This window comes from Bos javanicus, chromosome 20 (genome assembly GCF_032452875.1).
Source record: "Bos javanicus breed banteng chromosome 20, ARS-OSU_banteng_1.0, whole genome shotgun sequence".
NCBI classification, from domain to species: domain Eukaryota; kingdom Metazoa; phylum Chordata; class Mammalia; order Artiodactyla; family Bovidae; genus Bos; species Bos javanicus.
In genome coordinates this window covers 23,615,955-23,635,219 of record NC_083887.1, presented here as the reverse complement: position 1 = coordinate 23,635,219, position 19,265 = coordinate 23,615,955, and the positions used below count along the sequence as shown (strand labels likewise).

Below are 19,265 nucleotides of genomic sequence, written 5' to 3'. Positions count from 1 at the left end.
TGTCCATTTATCAAGTCATGAATTTACCAGTGGGTCTAGGGGATGCCACCTTCTGACCCCACAGTGGCTAGTGGCCAACCTGGCAGCTTCCTGTTCTTAGGGAATAGGCTAATACTCTTACCTGTATTTGTAAAGTGGTTGAAGGTCTGAGATTCTTCTTCCAGGAACTCTTAGCCTCACAGTTTAAAAGGGAAGCCATTGCTCTAAAGGGTGAACCTGAAAGTCATTAACCCCTCTAGGGTTTCTTGTTTGTTAAGATGGTGGTAGGATGTTGGAAGTAGCCAATGACATAGTCTCCTCCTACTTGGGAACATCTTTTGTGAAATCATTTTTGTTGTTGTTGTTAAAGGTTACTAGTAAAAGCAGCAGCAAGTCTGTTTTTCATTTGTTCAGTTAATTTTCAAAATCTTAATATAGCTTATTGGTGTTAGAATCAGTTGTCTCAGTAACAGAAAGTAAATGCCCAGGTAGGTATGCTTCCTCATTCTCTTGGAGACCTGCTATGAAGGGGCCCCACTACTGCTTAGAACTTCCCTTCTGAGCCACAGTTCTCTTTCTAGTCATGTAAAGAGAATTAGGATGCAACTGAGATTCTTGTGTTTCTGTCTGCCATTATATGTACCTCCAGGTGGATCAGTCTAGTAATTCATTCTCTAATCCTGTACTTCAGTAGCAGAGTTCTCCTGGACAAAAATTGTATCATTTGGTGTCTTCAGAAGCCATAGTCTGTAACCTCAGGATCACATTAAACTTTCCTAGTAATAGATGTAGCCCCAGCAGAGGAGGAGGAGATTGTTGTGCACCAGCTCTGTACCTGACACTTGGAACATTCTGCCTCATTTAGTTTATAGTGTTTCCCTAGCTCGCTAATACAGTCCCTCAGGCAGTAGATGGCACATCTGAATCGTAATCCCTCGTCTTCCTCTCCACAGACTGTGGTCTCTGGCTCTGAGGCTCGTCTTACAGGCGATTCCAGATCCTCACTGCTCTCCTTGCACACCTTCCTCACTTGTGCCAGCTTTGTGGATGATCACTTCTGCTTCAGAGGACAGGCAGGTGCCAGTAGGCTGTCTTAAGCTAGAAACTCATGTGCATATCTCTTGTCCCTTACTCTCTCCTCTTCAGTGGAAGTCGTCGATTCCAGGGCCGCCTTCCACTCTTCTGCACCCTCTTCGTTTTGAATCCCATCCTTTCTGCTGCCACTTTGGTAGTTTGTATTTCTCATCCACATCTTCTCCAGTTACCAGCATAACATACCGTGTTTAAGAGCAAGAGCTTTAGGAGTTAAATCTCCACTGTTTTTCTCCCTTGGGCACATTGGACCATAATGTGGAGGGCATTAAAAGGTAAAAAGAGCCCTGAACACAGTACAATGAGTGTTTTACAAGATACATGTTAATAAATTATTCCAGTGTTACAAGGCACTGGCACCCCATTCCAGTTCTCTTGCCTGGAAAATCACATGGATGGAGGAGCCTGGTGGGCTGCCGTCCATGGGGCCGCTAAGAGTCAGACACGACTGAGCAACTTCACTTTCACTTTTCACTTTCATGCATTGGAGAAGGAAATGGCAACCCACTCCAGTGTTCTTGCCTGGAGAATCCCAGGGACGGGGAGCCTGGTGGGCTGCCGTCTATGGGGTCGCACAGAGTCGGACACGACTGAAGCGATGTAGCAGTAGCAGTGTTACAAGGAGTTAAATAAGAACCTGAAGTGTGAGGTCACAGCTTGCATACCAGAGAGAACTGATACTCCTCTGTATTTCAGGCATTAAAACTAAAATCCAAGAGTTTTCAACTTAGGTAGTACTTAGAGAAAGAATCCGGAGGCTCCTCCTCGTGCAAGCCTGACGGAAGTGCAAGTGTGTTTACAACTTCACCTTTGATGCAAACACTTGTCTCGGGGAGTCAAATCCCAATGGGAAGGGACTGATCGCCTCTTCTATGCTTCATTGAGGATACACTGTGTGAGGAAATTATTGCTGAAAGAGCCTGTTTAAGGTCCAGAAGAATGATCGATTGCACCTTTAAAATGAAAATCTGCTTCTGTTATTCCCTTCCTTAAACATTCTCCATTGCGTTCTCTTCAGAGGGTAGTATCCAGAGGCCGTGGTAGGCCACGCCCAGGGCCCACTGTGGTCTGTTGGGCATTTCTGCATTGCCTTGGTGGTCTTGCCTTGTCACTGCCTGACAGTGACCTTATGCATAAAGGACCCAAATCATATGTCACCTTTGCCGCCCTTCACCCATGTTGTTCTGTCCTCTGTTCCCAGGGCATTTTGTGTACTTCTGTAAGAGCAAGTGTCAACACATTATAATAAATCCACGCCTCTCTCTACCATTAGGCAAAGACGGGAATTAAACTCTTCATCCTTGTGGCCTTCCTGGTGCCTAGCAGTCACTAGTCAAGTTTACTACTGATTTACTGCAGTACAAGTTCCTCAGAGGACTGTTGGTTAATCATCCCATGTTCGCCTTCCTTGTGTCTTAACAAAAGTTCTGCTTTTCCTGATTATTTACACTTTACAAGTGATTTGTTTGCTTTTCTGTCCAGGCAGCATAATTCGTTGTATGAGGCGCCTGGAAGAACTACTTCGACAAATGTGTCAAGCAGCAAAAGCCATTGGAAACACTGAGCTGGAAAATAAATTTGCAGAAGGTCAGTATCCAGCCCATAAGGTTTTTCTAGTAATTTTTGCAAATCCTGTTGAGATTTGACCTCTTGACCACAACCTAGGAGAACATTTCCAGATATTCTTCACTGGATTGCCATGGCAGGCCACCTAGTAGCATTCAAAGAAAATATCAGTGTGTGTTGGAAACAGTTTGTAAATGAATATAGATAAAATCTCAAAATATTTATTGTGCACTTATTGTGTGCCAGGCATTGGTTTAAGCACCAGGGAATACAGCAGTGAACAAAAAAGACACAAACCCCTGCCTTCATGGCGCTCACATTCTAGTGCAGGGGGTGGACAGTAAACAAGTCAACAATTAAAATACATCAGGTAGTGATACAAACGAAGGAAGAGACAACAGAGAATTGAGAGATGGATATGATGGCCTAGAGCCCCTCCATATATACTTGATGTACTGGAGCAACAGGCCTGTGTGGCTGGAGCACAGTGAACAGTGAATCGAACAGCAGGGGTTGGAAGAAGAAAAGAATGGTCCTGTAGGCCCTAGCACTCAGCTTTTTCCTCTGAGGTGATCGGAGGTTTTGAGCACAGGAGTGGTGTGCTCGGGCATGGGTTTCACCAGGCAGTTCTTGCTGGTGCATTGTAGGCAAGTCTGTAGATTAGCTCGGTGGAAGCAGGAAAACCAACTCGGGAAAGGCTGGCTACATCATGGCGGTAGTGCCGGGGAGGCACACGCGCTTGCACATAACTTCACGCCATCTGTCTGCTGGCCGAGAAAAAGGACTGAAAGCACCAAGAATAGAGACACGGTGCTGCTCTGAGTTGGTTGACCACAGTCAAACCTACTGATTTTGCTATCTACTTAGTGTTCTAAGAAGTTTGCAGAAACTGGCTTACGTTATCAACATTGTTAAATAGAGCAGACCTATTGAATCACTGTGGGTTTAAGTCTAGTTTTGTAAAGTTTCAAACAGTTTGTCCTGCCTTAGCCCAGAAAGAATTTCACATGGTAACTGAAATATAGTGCCTTCCATTGTAGGCTGAAAATTCATGCTTTGGGGTAACTAACTTCTTTTGACAGCTTATTCTTTCCAAGTCTTTAAAAATAATTTTGGACACCCCTAGCCCCGCCACACATGGGGTACTGTAGAGTCAGGATTCATAAGAACAGGGGTCTGGTTTCGAAGTTTCCCGTTTCTCAGAAATGGCTATGAACTCCTCCTCTAGGTGTCTTTCAGACCAGCAAGGTTTTGTATTTTCTGAATTGCCTTCTCCCCAATTTAATGTGAGTTGTTAAAAAACCCCAGTGGATGGGCATTACGTTCTTTGTGGTCTTGAAAATTTACATCATATTTTCTTTTCCCTTAGGAATCACCAAAATCAAGAGAGATATTGTGTTTGCCGCCAGCCTCTACTTATAAACAGTCAGCTAAGGAATGTGGAATTATAAATTGTTCTCCACCTGTCTGATTACAATCAACTACAAATGCCTATAAGTATTGATTTGGTTTTCCCATCTCAAGACAGTTGTCCTGAAACATTTTAATATGTATTATATTTAAATCAAGCATCATTCTAAGAAAGCATATTACATACACATTTGTACATAAGCGTTACATTTTTTAATAAAACAATGTACAGGTGGGGCATTGTTTAGTGAAAGGCCGTTGAAATTTTTTAAAATGAACTTAGAGCTATTAGATAACCGTTGTGTTAACTGTAACTATATACACACAGGTAAAGTAGGCATCCAGGAGGTACAGTAGCAGCAGTCCCTTAAAGGCTTGTACACCGGGAAGAAAGACGCATCCTCTTGCCTTCTGGTTGCAATCATTTTTCTTTAGAAAGCAGGCCAGCTTCATCTGGGCACTGTGCCACCTTCAAGGCTGGTGACTGTTTCGATAGTGATTCCCCGTCGTCGGTGTTTCGTGTAGAGTTGTATGAGAATCCTCCTCTTTTCTTTCTTTAAAAGGAGAACTTCGCTTTTTGAAGAAATCTGATACATATACAGCCTATGTAGAACAGATAACATTTAGAATGGGGCAGAGTATCAAATGATAAAATTTTAAATAAGTTGAAAAACCATAACAAAAATTGCAATAAGCAGTGTTCAAAAAATAAAAGGATATGCATTACAGGGTAAAAGTTAAGGGTACTAATAAATTAGTGGCTGGGCTTCCCGGTGGCTCAGTGGTAAAGAACCTGCCTGCAAAGCAAGAGATGCAGGTCCACTCTCTGGGTCAGGAAGGGCCCCTGAAGAAGGCAGTAGCTACTCAGGCCACTATTCTTGCCTGGGAAATCCCATGGACAAGAAGAGCCTGGCAGGCTAGAGTCCATGGGGTCACAGAGAGACAGACATGACTCAGTGACTGAGCAGCAACAACAAATTAGCAGCTAACAGGCATTTTTGTTAAAGACATTCTGAGAGTTGCTTTGTTATGTCTTGGGCAAAAAGCTTCACTCTGCCAGCCAGCCCTTAATGAAAAAAAAAGTGTCGTTCTTCATGTAAATTATTTTCAACTTATACCAAAAAGAAAACTGTATACCCAGGGCTTTTTACTATTTTAAAAAAAAAAAAAACTTAGTAAATTTTTTTAATAACTTCTGCAGAAAGTAAATAACCTAGGTATTATTTCCTGTCTGTCCTAAAATGACTTTTAATAACATTGGGGTCCTTACCCAGTAGCAATTATTGAGCCATATTCTCTGCCTTAACATAGTTTTCTCATTGGAACCTTTTTTTCTACTTATTTGTCCAAGTGTTTGTCAATTTCAAGATGTAGGCTGCTACCATGGATACTTACAACTAATATTGCAACCAGAGCTCCTTGAATGAGTCCAGTCAACACATCACTCCAGTGGTGTTTGTAATCAGAAACTCGAGAAAGGCCCACATAAATGGATGCAGCAACAAGACCAAATTGCAGTGTAGGGCGTAAAAGTCTTGCCCAGTCTCCCTTCATTCTGGCTTGAAGGTAAAGCTAATAGAAAAGATAGGGGGAAAAAAAGTTTAGTATACCAACCGAAGACTATATTTTATATTAAATATCATATTTCTAAAAGATTGATGTTTTAAATGATAGCATTAAGTATTAATGATCATTAATCAGTGTTATATATGGAAGAAGGCTTTAGGCAAGCATTCTTGTACTCATGAATACCTAAAAATTAGTCCCAAAATAAAACGAAAATACACATTGCCCTAGTAACAGTTTACAAGAATTTATTACCTGTCTAGTGCTCTAGTTAGACCACTCTCCAAATTATAAACAAGGTAAGCGTCTCTGTGTGTATAACCTAGGATTTCAGGGGCTGCTCCTTCCCTTCCATTTTGAGTTACAGTGGTCATTAATTCAGTCTTGGGATCAACTGCTACTGCTCTGAGCACAGGTTGCCTTACCCTGGGCCAGGCTACTGTATTTTCTGCCTGTTTAGGAACTAAGTTTGCTTAATTCACCCAAACAATTTACTTGAGAGTTCCTCTAGCCTCAAATTATTTAACATGAGTGACTGAGACTAAATAAGTATTTATAAGTAAATACAATAATCTGCCTAAGTAAATAATACAGTCTGTAGTTTAGTCCTGATCCAGTAAGAGTATTCTTTCAATAGCACCTGTACCCTTTAAAGTTCTAGGATTTTTCCATACACTATCAGACCTGAGAATCTCCCCTTTGCTGTGTCAGCCTGCCCTTGACTTTGGTGCATCCCCAAAGACTGTAATAAAGAACAAATTTGGAATAGTTTCCTATGAACATCTTTTAGCAAATATGGTCTTTTTTCCCCCTAACTTCTATCTAATAATATAATTCTTAATATTCATTTTAAAAACTCTGTTCAATAATTTATGGCTTATCAGATCAGATCAGTCGCTCAGTCGTGTCCGACTCTTCGCGACCCCATGAATCACAGCACTTACTTAAATGCAGTCTGCAGAAAACAATTTATGTGGCTGTGCCCACTGACCCTGCCTATTTAAAGTAGATAGGTAAGTCCATTCCTAGTTCTCTGGGCACTGCTGTGCATGTTCAGTTCTTAGCACCTGGCAAAGACACAGAGGTGGTCTAACTTTATCAAGTACTTTATAGTATAAACATCTAATCCTAAAAGAGCATACCAGTTGTTTAACTGAGTTGAACTAATTAATAGGCTGAAGTGCTTTTGGCTTTCTGCAGAGCTCCTCTCCCCTTTTTGGTTTGCTGCTGTTGAAGCTATAAACAAGTACAGAGTAAGAGGCTTGTCTCAAGATTCTGGAGGTGGCTAGATACTTGGTTCTAGATGGGGCAAAGTTACTTAGCATGTGCTAGGCTGAAGCCAGTTAGGTACCACAGCCGTGCCAGATAAGATTCACCTCATTAGTTCTACCTGGAAATTTTTTGTTCATTTTAAGGAAAACAATTCTTTAACTACGAGCCAAGTTTTATATGTTATTATCCAAAAGTTTAGTTGTCTCTCTTCTAGTTCCTGTTAAGCTATCTTTCCAGATGATGGTTAAAGGCATCAGCTATTTAGACTATAAAAACATGTACTTAGGAATTACAAATACTTGACACGAATGCAGACGTATTAGGGAGAACTGCACCCATCCCTGCTAGGAACACAGTTAAAAAACAACTCTCAAATGGACTTAGGGATTTATTTTATACTTCCAACATAAAGGAAACTCAGGACTTTCAAGGTTCTTCCTCAGTTAGGATTCTAAAATCCCTCTGTTTCTTCCAAAGAATTCTGACTTTGACTTTAGGTAGCCCACACACATATGTTAAGTAAGTATTATTTTGCCCCAATCTCTTCCTCAACATCCCTGTGAAAATAACATTCGCTTATGGATCAATAACCAAACACACTGCAGTATACTCTAGGTGAGATCTTCCGCCTCTAAGTACCTAATTAAATAAGAGTCTGTGTTCATCTCTTGTGGGAACTAATGGCCATGGCTTGAGTAAAGGCTCTTGTTACAGAACAATTCTCAGCTCTTGAGTGAGACTGGCTAATTGAATGGGCTTCCTGTTTGCCTGTTTTGTATCTCTGGGTCCAAGGCACTTGATGTAGCAAAAGCCAGGCACCACCTCTAGCCCTGCTCTTCCCTGTGAGGACTTTGGTTTCAGTAGACCCTCAAGAGGTAAACACACTGACTTTGTTGAAACTTGGGTCACCTGAGTTGCATGGTTGACATGCCCTGAACTCCAGACCTTGACAACTGACCTCCTGTGTTGCCAGCCGAAAGTCTGTCCTACATAAGCAGGTCCAAGAAAGCGTACAATGCTGACTTTCTGGGGGCTCCACTTTCTAAGCCTTTCTCAGGTTCCACAGTGCAGATCTTTTAAGCTCCCACCCTCGAGAGGCACTAGAGATTCAGCTTCCTCCTACCACTCATTTAACGCTTTCCAAAATCTTTACCTCTTGCTTATTGTCTCCTTTTCCATTCTTTGACTTTGTGGATTTATATATCTTTTTCTATTCTACTCCTTGTCTTTTGACAGGGGAGAGGAAAGCATATATGTTCCTTTAAAAACAAGTCTCTATTCCTCCATCTTTCTCTGTCTCCGAGAAACTGAATATCTGATATATCTCAGCACTGCTGTATCAGAACTAGATAGGGGGACTGCTCATGCTTTAATGCCAGAGTTGAGAATAAAAAGGCTTTGTAACCTTTGTTGCCTTTGCAACCTCCACTCTTCCCCTTCTCCCTACACACGCATATGTTAATCACATATGTACAAGAAGGAAAGCATTCAATTGCTTATATCTTAAGATTTAGAACTTCCAGAACTCCATATCCAGTGCTGTGTATGGTACCAGACTGGCTGGCTCAGTGGCAGCATCTACAATTTTCAAATTTCCCCAGTGGGGGAAACTGCCAATCCACAGACAAACCGAAGGGCACCACATAGCCCTGACTGTGAGAGGGCACACAGTATGACCTGCAGCAGACTTGGCCCGGAAATCTGCTGGGCTGCATCTGCTCTCGGGTTTATTTATGAAGGAACTGTTTAGTTTTCACAAGTTGTAGAAACGGTACCTAACAGATACATGATGGGCTGCTGGCAAACAAAAGCTATGGTTAGACAAGAACGAGCCATTTAATAGAAAATGGAGAAGAGTGGCAGCCACACTGGAAAAAACCAGGTGGCCAGGGAGACAAGTGGAAATTCAACTTCCTGGTGAAGTAGAAGGTCACAACTAGAAATAAAAGACAAGCTTCTGGCAGGACAAAAGCAACCTGCAGCACTTCACTAAGGTGCTCCCCAGAAGCAGAGGCTTCACACTGTGATACTGCAGGTTCAGGAAGCCCCATGGCAGGACAGCAGAGGGACAGAGGATGAAACATGCAGCTACCAGTTCTGTCAGCAGAGCAACCCACAAAACTCCAGACAGCAAAGGAAGACTTGTTGACATAAAAAGGCAGGCTGAAAACAGGGGCTACCTGGAGAAGGAGATGGTGTCCACTCCACTCTTGCCTGGAAAATCCCATGGAGAGGAGCCTGGAGGGCTACAGTCCATGGCCATGAAGAATTGGAAACGATTTCGCAGCTAAACAACAACAACAAAACCTTGTTTTCTTTGGAATCCTAACTCTAATAATCAGAATTAAACCTGCTGTCATGCTTTCTGTGGCAGGTTGATACCCTACTACTGCTGTCATCAGTGGTATTTCTGATGCTGTTTTTAAGTGACATGTTGAAACAAATAGCAGTCAGAGTTCCCTGGTGAAATGCCTTTGGGTCAAGATTTGGTCAGATCTTTGTTCTGGGCTCCAGGTGACTTCCCTGATGGCTCAGTTGGTAAAGAATCTGCAATGCAGGAGACACAAGAGATGGGGTTCCATCCCTGAGTTGGGAAGATCCTCTGGAGAAGGAAATGGCAACCCAGTATTTTTGCCTGGGAAATCTCATGGGCAGAGGAGCCTGGCAGACTGCAGTCCGTGGAGTCGGAAGGATCAGACACAATTTGGCAACTAACCCACCACAAGCACCACCAGGTGGCTAAGGAATGTAGGCAGGATCCCTTCCCACAACCGGTCAGCAGCCCCACTGTGTGAGCTGGTTACAACTGTCTTGGGGGGACTTCCCTGGTGGTCCAGTGGCTAAGACGGAGTCAATCAAGAGCTCAGAGCCAATCTGGTACAGCCACTGCGTGTGCAGAGCCTAGTTCAGTCAGCAGAAACTAGTCAGAAGAGACCTTATGACTCGACCAGTATCCTCCATTAAAGGATCTAGTTATACAATCTCATTTTAAAAATTCAATTAAACTGCTGAATAAGGTATTTTTTGAAGCCAGTTTGTTTCTGCCTTTCCTCAATTGACTGTAACATGTAACTCCTAAATGCTGTTGCCTCATAAAGTCTCTTACTACAGGCACATCTGTATTAAGCCATACCTGGAGATGTGGCTTTGGTTTCAGACCACTGCAATAAAGTGAATATCATAGTAGCGCAAGTCTCATGAATTTTCTGGTTTCCCAGTGTATATACAAGTTATGTTTACACTATGCTGTATAGTCCATTAATGTGCAGTGGCATTTTGTCTAAAAAAAAAGTACATACCTTAATTTAAAAATATATTATTACTAAAAAGTACTAACAATCATCTGAGCCTTCAAGTAAGTTGCAATTCTTTTGCAACACTAATATGAAAGACCACAAATGACCATAACAAATAAAACAGTAATGAAAAAGTCTGAAATATTTTGAGAATTACTAAAATGTGACACAGAGACAAAAAGTGAGCAAATGCTGTTGGAAAAATGGCTCCAATAGACTTCCCTGCAGGGTTGCCACAAACCTTCAATTTACATGATAAAGTGAAGCACAATAAAACGAGGTATTCCTATATTTTACTCTTAAAATAAGAGGGTCCCTCCACCCAAATTTCAACTAGAGTCAAGGGATTATTTTCACATTTTTAAAGTTATTTGAAATGTGATCATATGGACCACAGTCTTGTCTAACTCAATGAAACTATGAGCCATGCTGCGTAGGGCCACCCAAGATGGATGGATCATGGTGGAGAGTTCTGAGAAAACGTGGTCCACTGGAGCAGGGAATAGCAAACCACCTCAGTATTCTTGCCTTGAGAACCCCACGGACAGTATGAAAGGTCAAGAAGCAACAGTTAGAACTGGACGTGGAACAACAGACTGGTTCCAAATTGGGAAAGGAATACATCAAGGCTGTATATTGTCACCCTGCTTATTTAACTTATATGCAGAGTACATCATGTGAAATGCCGGGCTGGAAGAAGCACAAGCTGGAATCAAGATTGCCAGGAGAAATACCAATAACCTCTAATACAGGTAACACCACCCTTATGGCAGAAAGTGAAGAAGAACTAAAGAGCCTCTTGAAAGTAAGAGAGGAGAGTGAAAAAGCTGGTTAAAAGCTCAACATTGAAAAAACTAAGATCATGGCCTCTGGTCCCATTACTTCATGGCGAATAGATGGGGAAACAATGGAAACAAAGACAGTTTTTAGGGGCTCCAAAATCACTGCAGATGGTGACTGCACCCATGAAATTAAAAGATGCTTGTTCCTTGGGGGAAAAGTTATGACCAACCTAGACAGCATATTAAAAAGCAGGGACATTTACTTTGCCAACAAAGGTCTGTCTAGTCAAAGCTACAGTTTTTCCAGTAGTCATATATGGATGTGAGAGTTGGACTATAAAGAAAGCTGAGCACCGAAGAACTGATGCTTTTGAATTGGGGTGTTGGAGAAGACTCCTGCGAGTCCTTTGGACTGCAAGGAGATCCAGTCAGTCCACCCTAAAGGAGATCAGTCCTGAATATTCATTGGAAGGCCTGATGCTGAAGCTGAAACCCCCAATACTTTGGCCACCTGACGCAAAGAACTGACTCATTTGAAAAGACCCTGATGCTGGGAAAGATTGAAGGCAGGAGGAGAAAGGATGACAGAAGATGAGATGGTTGGATGGCATCAACGACTCGATGGACATGGGTTTGGGCAAGCTCCAGGAGTTGGTGATGGACAGGGAGGCCTGGCGTGCTCCTGCCCATTGGGTGGCAAAGAGTCAGACACAACTGAGTGACTGAACTGACTGATTTGAAAAAAAAAAAAAAATGCAGCTGAGATTGCACCTGGTTTACAGAGCCTAAATATTACATGACCTATAACAAAATATTTGCCAACCCCTGAACTAGACTAACAACAGCATGCTCAACACAAAGAAATACACCTTGGCCTAAGACCATGCCAAGTACACTGTTGTTCCACCTTCATGTGATGAGAGACCTGGCCAGAAGAGCACTGAAAGGCATGCCTTAGTTTTCTTTAGGATTCACAAAATTCCTAAAGTTAAACCTCAAATCCCTCCTTAAATTGGGCGGGTAAGCACTACCTGAGCACAGCGCGGGGCAAGGCCCAGATGTGAGGCAGTCTGACAGGGAGGGAAACCAAGCTGAAACATAACACACTGAGAGGTACTTCAGTTCCCACTGGAGTAATTTATACACAAAGTTCATAACAGCAGTGATATAAATAACCGTAGTAATTTACAAACAAACTTCTATAACAGCAGTGATATAAGCAATCTAGGGTGACAGTCTCCCTATGACAGTGCTGGGGAAAACTGTATATTCCTTACTGTACTGAAAAAAGTACGGTTTCAGCCCATGCCTGTTTTCCTGAACAATCAAGTAAATTTGGAATCTGGCATTTGGCAAAAGTCAAGGGAAGTCAGAGTCAATTGCACATCAATTGACTATATGGAAAGAAGCCCTGCCCTTTGCTCCTACCAACCTAGGTGTTTTTCAGGGGGCTAACTCCTAGCACTGTAGGGTGTGCTGGAGAAGAACGATGGTCAGGTATTTTAAGGGACATTTTTAACTAGGAGTTAATTTCTGGGTATCAGGAATCGACAGGGAAGTTTTGGCTATCAAAGACTATCCTCAGGATTTAAATGACTACATCTTCCAAATCTGACCCATGATGCCAAGATGCCTAGGAGAACAAGATGAGTCATTGCCTAAGGAATGTGTGTGTGGCAGGGGGCAGGAGGGTAGGTAGTGGTTAAGTGATGTATATAAATATGAAAGCTGGAAAGCAAGGAGACATCCATGTATTCAGGGGCTGAAATAAAAGCTAGAGCCTACATCTACATCAAGTCAGTTTTTCCACTGCTCAGAGTCGGTGAAACCCGTGCGTGGCTGCTGTAGCCTGCCTGCTTCTCCAGAGTTCTTGGTCTATGATAGAATTTGTTGTTGCATTATACCTGTAAATCTAAATGGCTCATACAGATCCAATTACCAAACTAGAGTTGAGGTAATTTGCCCTCTGCTGTTGCTGCTGCTGCTGCTAAGTCCATTCAGTCGTGTCCGACTCTGTGCAACCCCATAGACGGCAGCCCACCAGCCTCCCCTGTCCCAGGGGATTCTCCGGGCAAGAACACTGGAGTGGGTTGCCATTTCCTTCTCCAATGCATGAAAGTGAAAAGTGAAAGTGAAGTCGCTCAGTCATGTCCGACTCTTAGCGACCCCATGGACTGCAGCCTACCAGGTTCCTCTGCCCATGGGATTTTCCAGGCAAGAGTACTGGAGTGGGGTGCCATTGCCTTCTACGAATTTGCACTCTGCATATATCTTTATTTGCCTCTTCGTTTGTTCCTGAGTGTCCACAGGGAAGGCTAGCCATCAAGGCCCTCTCTAGTTTTATCCTCCATACATTAATTTCATATTTCACAAAAAAAGCTCATTAAGTGTTTCTGTTTGAGCAAATATTCAGATATTTTAAGGTCAAAGGAGCAAAGAAGAGCAAAAATAATTTTAAGGTCTAGAGTATGATACATCTGAGAATATTCTTTGAAATTAAAGACTGGGTTGAAGTTACATGTTACATCTTACTTTCAGAGATCTGTATCACCTGACCTTCAAAATAACTGGACTAGGGTTCAGCTCAAGAAATCAACAAAGCAAGGGAGCCTGATTAACAAGAGATTCCCAGAGAGCTTATAGACCTTAGCAGCTCCTCCCAAGGCCCCTATTTCCCCATTTGTGAAAGGGGTGGCAGTCATCCCTCTTCTGTGTCATGGGGGCTATCAGAAAGACAAAACAGAGTAATGTAAAAGCAAATCATCTTCAGTATCAACCAACCTCAGATTCTTAGGTCTCTCTCATGAAGAAGGACTTAAAGATAATGACACACGAGTGAGTAACAAACCACAAAAGCAGCCCTGGTGGTGTCTGGCGCTGGGGCATACAAACATTCAAAAGCCAGTCACTGTAGTCACAAACTCTGCTTTAGGGAAAGTTCTCAGGATATGTTAATAGCTCCAGCCTTTCCCTTCTCCCCTGGTCCCACGCCCTATTTAAAAAGAGAGAGGAAAAAAAAAAAATGGTGGCTCCCTTTAGGAAAAATGGTAGCTTTTCCTAGTAAGATAAATGAACTGAACAGTATTTGTTGTTACTACCATCAAATAGCTCTTCCCTAATAGCTCAGTTGGTAAAGAATCTGCCTACAATGCAAGAGACCCTGGTTCAATTCCTGGATTGGGAAGATCCCCTGGAAAAGGGATAGGCTACCCACTCCAATATTCTTGGGCTTCCCTTGTGGCTCAGCTGGTAAAGAATCTGCCTGCAGTGCTGGAAGGTTGGGTTCAATCCCTGGGTTGGGAAGATCCCCTGGAGAAGGGAAAGGCTACCCACTCCAGTGGCCTAAAGAATTCCATGGACTGAACAGTCCATGGGGTCACAAAGGGTCGGACATGACTGAGCAACTTTGACTTTCGCCATCAAGTAAGTCACATTTCCCATGGCACAATTTCAAAAACATTTGGGTATTTTTTAAAAAGGAAGTTCTGAATTTTGTTGAATTGCTACAGTTTCTTCCTCACAAAATTAACACATGAGGAAAGCCTTGCAATTTCCAGAGATGTTTAAGAAGCCAAAAATTAGCGTTATTGAAAAGGTTTTGAAGTTGTAGATTTGAATTTTATGTAACACATCTGTAATTTTTACATGTTATAAATTTTATGCTTTTAATTTCTGGAGTTTGTTTTTTTCAAATAAAAAGATTCTGGTAAAACTGATACTAAATTCTTCCTAAATGAAACCAACCAACTTCCAGTGGGGAATCTTAACAATACACATCATGAATCTTTCCACATCATAGATTTAATTATTATACAGTACTTGTGATCTTAGGGGAAAGGGTAACTGAAAACAGCCAGACAACAGCAAATTTACACAGCACAACTATATAAAAGTCCACTTACAAAGAAAAATTACAGCTGATCTGTAAGGATAGAGATCTCCTTTTCCCACCAAATTCTGATAATTTTATACATAAAGAGACAGAGGATTGATAAAAAATAAGTCAGTTAAATTGACCTTTGAAAACCCCTTGTAGTGCCCTAAAGCCTGGTCTTCCACTAATTGCTCTCGATACACATTCATCTCTAGTTTTATATGCAAAATATGGGTGCCAGTCTTCTCTAACTCTTCACTGCCGACTTTGTATAATACAAGTGCAACTAAAATTGCTCCTGCAGGCTGTACTGATGACAAGCTCCTGAAGCGGAAACCTTTCTAGTCCATGGAAAGCAGTCTGGGCAATGTTTCCCCAAGTGGAAGGAAAATAAGACTTGCTCAGATGAGAGCAACAGAGCTGCCATCACATCCAATAATCACAATTCCTCACCCCAGCAGCCCCCCACGCAGGGAAAGCCAGGCCACTCAGCACCCACACTGTGCAAATGAGGCCAGGACTCCGGCTCAGGGAGAGGCTACAAGGAGCAGCAGCACCACCTTGGCTTGGATTTCAGAGCAGTGACCTGCTGAGATGACACAGGAGCTGTCTGTATATTCCAGAAAACCTCTTCAGAAAACATGGCCCAGAGTAAGGGGACATGTCACCTAATTCTTAGCACCAGACTTGCAGACCTGATGATCTGTTTAGGATTCTACCACTGTCAGAAAAGTGACAAGTAGCTTTGACCACTTGTCTGCTTCAAGAGTAAAGATTCCCTCTTATCCTGAAGGTTGCCAATTTGCAGCTTGCTATACAATGCACCTGTCTGCTTCTTCTAGATGAAGGACAAAGTCATTTCAAACAATTTTAACTGGCCTTGGCAGAGTACAGGCAGCCATCCATTCTTCTTCTGAACTTAGTGCAACAAGCAGTGGCTTCCAGTTGACTTGGGCAGTTAGGCCAATGAGAATGTCAGAGGCATTCGCACAGGAGAAAACACCAAACCCGAATATATGAAGTGCCCGCACACATAACCCACCACCAACAGACCCAAAGTACTTACTGCCACGAACATCATGCAGTACATGGAGAATGAAGAGTGGCCCGAATAAAAGGAGAGTCTAGAAGAGAAAGAAGAGAAACATTAATCTTTCCTCCTAGAGACTGAGAATATTTTTTATTTCATAAATCTCACTTTCCCATTGTATATAGCTCCCTCCCCTTACCTTTGAGGGTGGGGCGGGAGGACAGTTAAACAGGAGCTTTAAATGAGTCCTAGGAGGGTCTTGTGTGGATCACAATAAAATGTGGAAAATTCTGAAAGATGGGAATACCAGACCACCTGACCTGCCTCTTGAGAAACCTGTATGCAGGTCAGGAAGCAACAATTAGAACTGGACATGGAACAACAGACTGGTTCCAAATAGGAAAAGGAGTACGTCAAGGCTGTATATTGTCACCCTGCTTATTTAACTTATATGCAGAATACATCATGAGAAATGCTGGGCTGGAAGAAGCACAAGCTGGAATCAAGATTGCCAGGAGAAATACCAATAACCTCAGATATGCAGATGACACCACCCTTATGGCAGAAAGTGAAGAGGAACTAAAAAGCCTCTTGATGAAAGTGAGAGAGGAGAGTGAAAAAGTTGGCTTAAAGCTCAACATTCAGAAAACGAAGATCATGGCATCTGGCCCCATCACTTCATGGGAAATAAATGGGGAAACAGTGGAAACAGTGTCAGACTTTATTTTTGGGGCTCCAAAATCACTGCAGATGGTGACTGCAGCCATGAAATTAAAAGACGCTTACTCCTTGGAAGGAAAGTTATGACCAACCTAGATAGCATATTCAAAAGCAGAGACATTACTTTGCCAACAAAGGTCCATCTAGTCAAGGCTATAGTTTTTCCAGTAGTCATGTATGGATGTGAGAGTTGGACTGTGAAGAAAGCTGATTGCCGAAGAATTGATGCTTTTGAACTGTGGCGTTGGAGAAGACTCTTGAGAGTCCCTTGGACTGCAAGGAGATCCAACCAGTCCATTCTAGAGGAGATCAGTCCTGGGTGTTCTTTGGAAGGAATGATGCTAAAGCTGAAACTCCAATACTTTGGCCACCTCATGTGAAGAGCTGACTCATTGGAAAAGACTCTGATGCTGGGAGGGATTGGGGGCAGGAGGAGAAGGGGACGACAGAGGATGAGATGGCTGGATGGCATCACCGACTTGATAATCGTGAGTTTGAGTGAACTCCGGGAGTTGGTGATGGACAGGGAGGCCTGGCGTGCTGCGATTCATGGCGTTGCAAAGAGTCAGACACGACTGAGACTGAGGGACTGAACTGAACTGAGGAGGGTCTGAGGTCTGATTGCTACACGGTATCATTTTATTGATACTTTCAGGACGGGTAGTGAGTCACTGACAAATTTGCCAAGCCATTTCTAAAGGAAAACGTGACAAGCTATACCAGCGTAAATGGCCTGAGTTTCTCACATAAAAACTTACATGACCATAATTTAAGTTTTATTTTCCACTTGAAGGTTGTGTCCCTGAATAGCAGTAATAAATACTTTCTTTGGAACACTCACAAGTTGAGTACTTTAAAAAATAATAATTTTAAAGTGATATTTTAGCATCTTGCCTTAGATTTCCCACAAGATTAAATGCTTTTGCTTGACATTTATTTTTAAATTGTGCACTGATAGTCCTGTACCAGATTAACCATGTCTTTCAACATTATATTCTATAAACATCTAGGTATCATCTTTCTACCTAAAAATGACAGAATGCTTACAAAATTTAATTTTATTGCACTTAAGAATAAAATCACAAGGAACAGGTTCTGAAGTATTTTACTTATTATGCCCTACTTGGTTCAAAAGGAATTTGTTTCCCCCAATACATAAAGGAGAAAAGACTCCTAAAACACATGCCAACTAAGATTTATGTAATCAAACTTGATAATTATTCTGGGTTTAATATACATAAAACAAAGAATATAAATCACTTTTAGCCTTCCCAACCACTTGGCTGTCAAGAGATAAATTTTCATATTTCATACAAAACTAATTGGTTAAGTCCCTAGGAGATACAGCATCTTATTATGTCCATAATTCACAAATGAACAAATAATTATATGGGCACTTTAATAAAATCCAAAGAGTAGTCAAAATGTAGACTGTTTTCATCATAGTGACCTCAGCTGAAATTCTGTCCCTGGTCTAAGAACCTGCTTTGTTCTTGAAGTTTTAACCAATCTTAGACTCACTTTAATATAGCCAATCTGATGAAATTACATACATACATTAACAATTTAAGCTAGTTCTCCATCAAAGTTTAGGAAAGACTTTTCAAAAAGAAAATTTACAGAGATAAGAATATATTCTGAAATGCAGCTGTTTTCATCAGCTCTCTGGCCTGGTCTACTAAACAATGAGCAAGTAGATTAGTCTTGACTATGTAACTTACTGTGAATGGGATTCTATTTCAAATGGCAAATTTAAGATGATTTTTTTCCTATATACGTCAGCCAGGTCATCCCTTTCTCCTGGGAGAGCTCATTAAACTTGGTCTAAACCTCAATATCATAGCCTTAAGAGTGTTCATTCACAGCCATCCACCCACCCTGCGCCCACAGGGTCTGAGCTCCTACTCCTCAATTCACCACTCTTCCATCTCTGTATTTCAACAATGACATCAGTGTTCAGCCTTATAAAATGCAAAGACAACCAAATCCAGCTTTTATCAGTCATCAGAAGCAATCAACTCACACAAGGTGCTTCTTAATTTTTTAATGGAATTTACTAAATATTCTGGGGCTCATGGGAAGACTAACTCACAAACAACCTCCTAATCATCTCACGGCTCTTCCCCTACCACCTGACTTTCTTCCTGTCTTCTTCCTAAGTCACAAAACAATTACAACTTTGGTTATGCTTTCAGTTTGAAAATTTTTTGCGTTTGCATTACGCTTGAATGATGATACCTAACTACAGAATATCTAGGCTGATGACTTTTTTTCCTTATCACTTTGAGTATATCATACTATCTTCTGGCTTCTACTTTTGCTTTAAAATGAGCTGCCTTTCTGGGTTATGTGTCTTTTCTCTGTAATTGCTTCCTCTACTGCCACAGTCTTCAATATTCTGCAGTTTTGCTATCATGTTTATAAGTATGAATTTCCTTTGATTTACCTGATTTAGTATTCGTTGGCTTCCTATGTCTGAGGATTTGTACACGTCACCAATTCTAGATCAGTCTCAGTTATTACACCTTTGAATTATGTATCCTCCATCCTATTTTCCAAGATTGCGATTCAACATCTTAGATATTTCCATTCTGTCCCTCCATATCTCTTAAACTTTTCTATTTTTAATCTTGGTCTCTTCAGGTTTATCTTCCCTCCCTTTACTGTGTCTAGTCTGT

The 19,265-nt window shown here is 41.7% G+C and overlaps 2 protein-coding genes across 4 annotated transcripts in view; one reads left to right on the top strand and one right to left on the bottom strand.

The window, feature by feature from the left end:
• MTREX (Mtr4 exosome RNA helicase) overlaps window positions 1-4,300 on the top strand; it is a 91,233-nt gene extending 86,933 nt beyond the window's left edge. For both annotated transcript variants that reach the window (XM_061393517.1, XM_061393518.1), the window contains 2 exons: window positions 2,554-2,658; window positions 4,007-4,300. In XM_061393517.1, the coding sequence (XP_061249501.1) occupies window positions 2,554-2,658; window positions 4,007-4,059 (158 nt within the window). In that variant the 3' untranslated portion in view covers window positions 4,060-4,300. The remainder of the gene's footprint in view (window positions 1-2,553; window positions 2,659-4,006) is intronic.
• The window catches only part of PLPP1 (phospholipid phosphatase 1), a 104,464-nt gene continuing 88,041 nt past the window's right edge, over window positions 2,843-19,265 (bottom strand). For both annotated transcript variants that reach the window (XM_061393519.1, XM_061393520.1), the window contains exons 4-6: window positions 15,904-15,961; window positions 5,443-5,619; window positions 2,843-4,650 (exon numbers count right to left, since the gene is read on the bottom strand). In XM_061393519.1, the coding sequence (XP_061249503.1) occupies window positions 4,519-4,650; window positions 5,443-5,619; window positions 15,904-15,961 (367 nt within the window). In that variant the 3' untranslated portion in view covers window positions 2,843-4,518. The remainder of the gene's footprint in view (window positions 4,651-5,442; window positions 5,620-15,903; window positions 15,962-19,265) is intronic.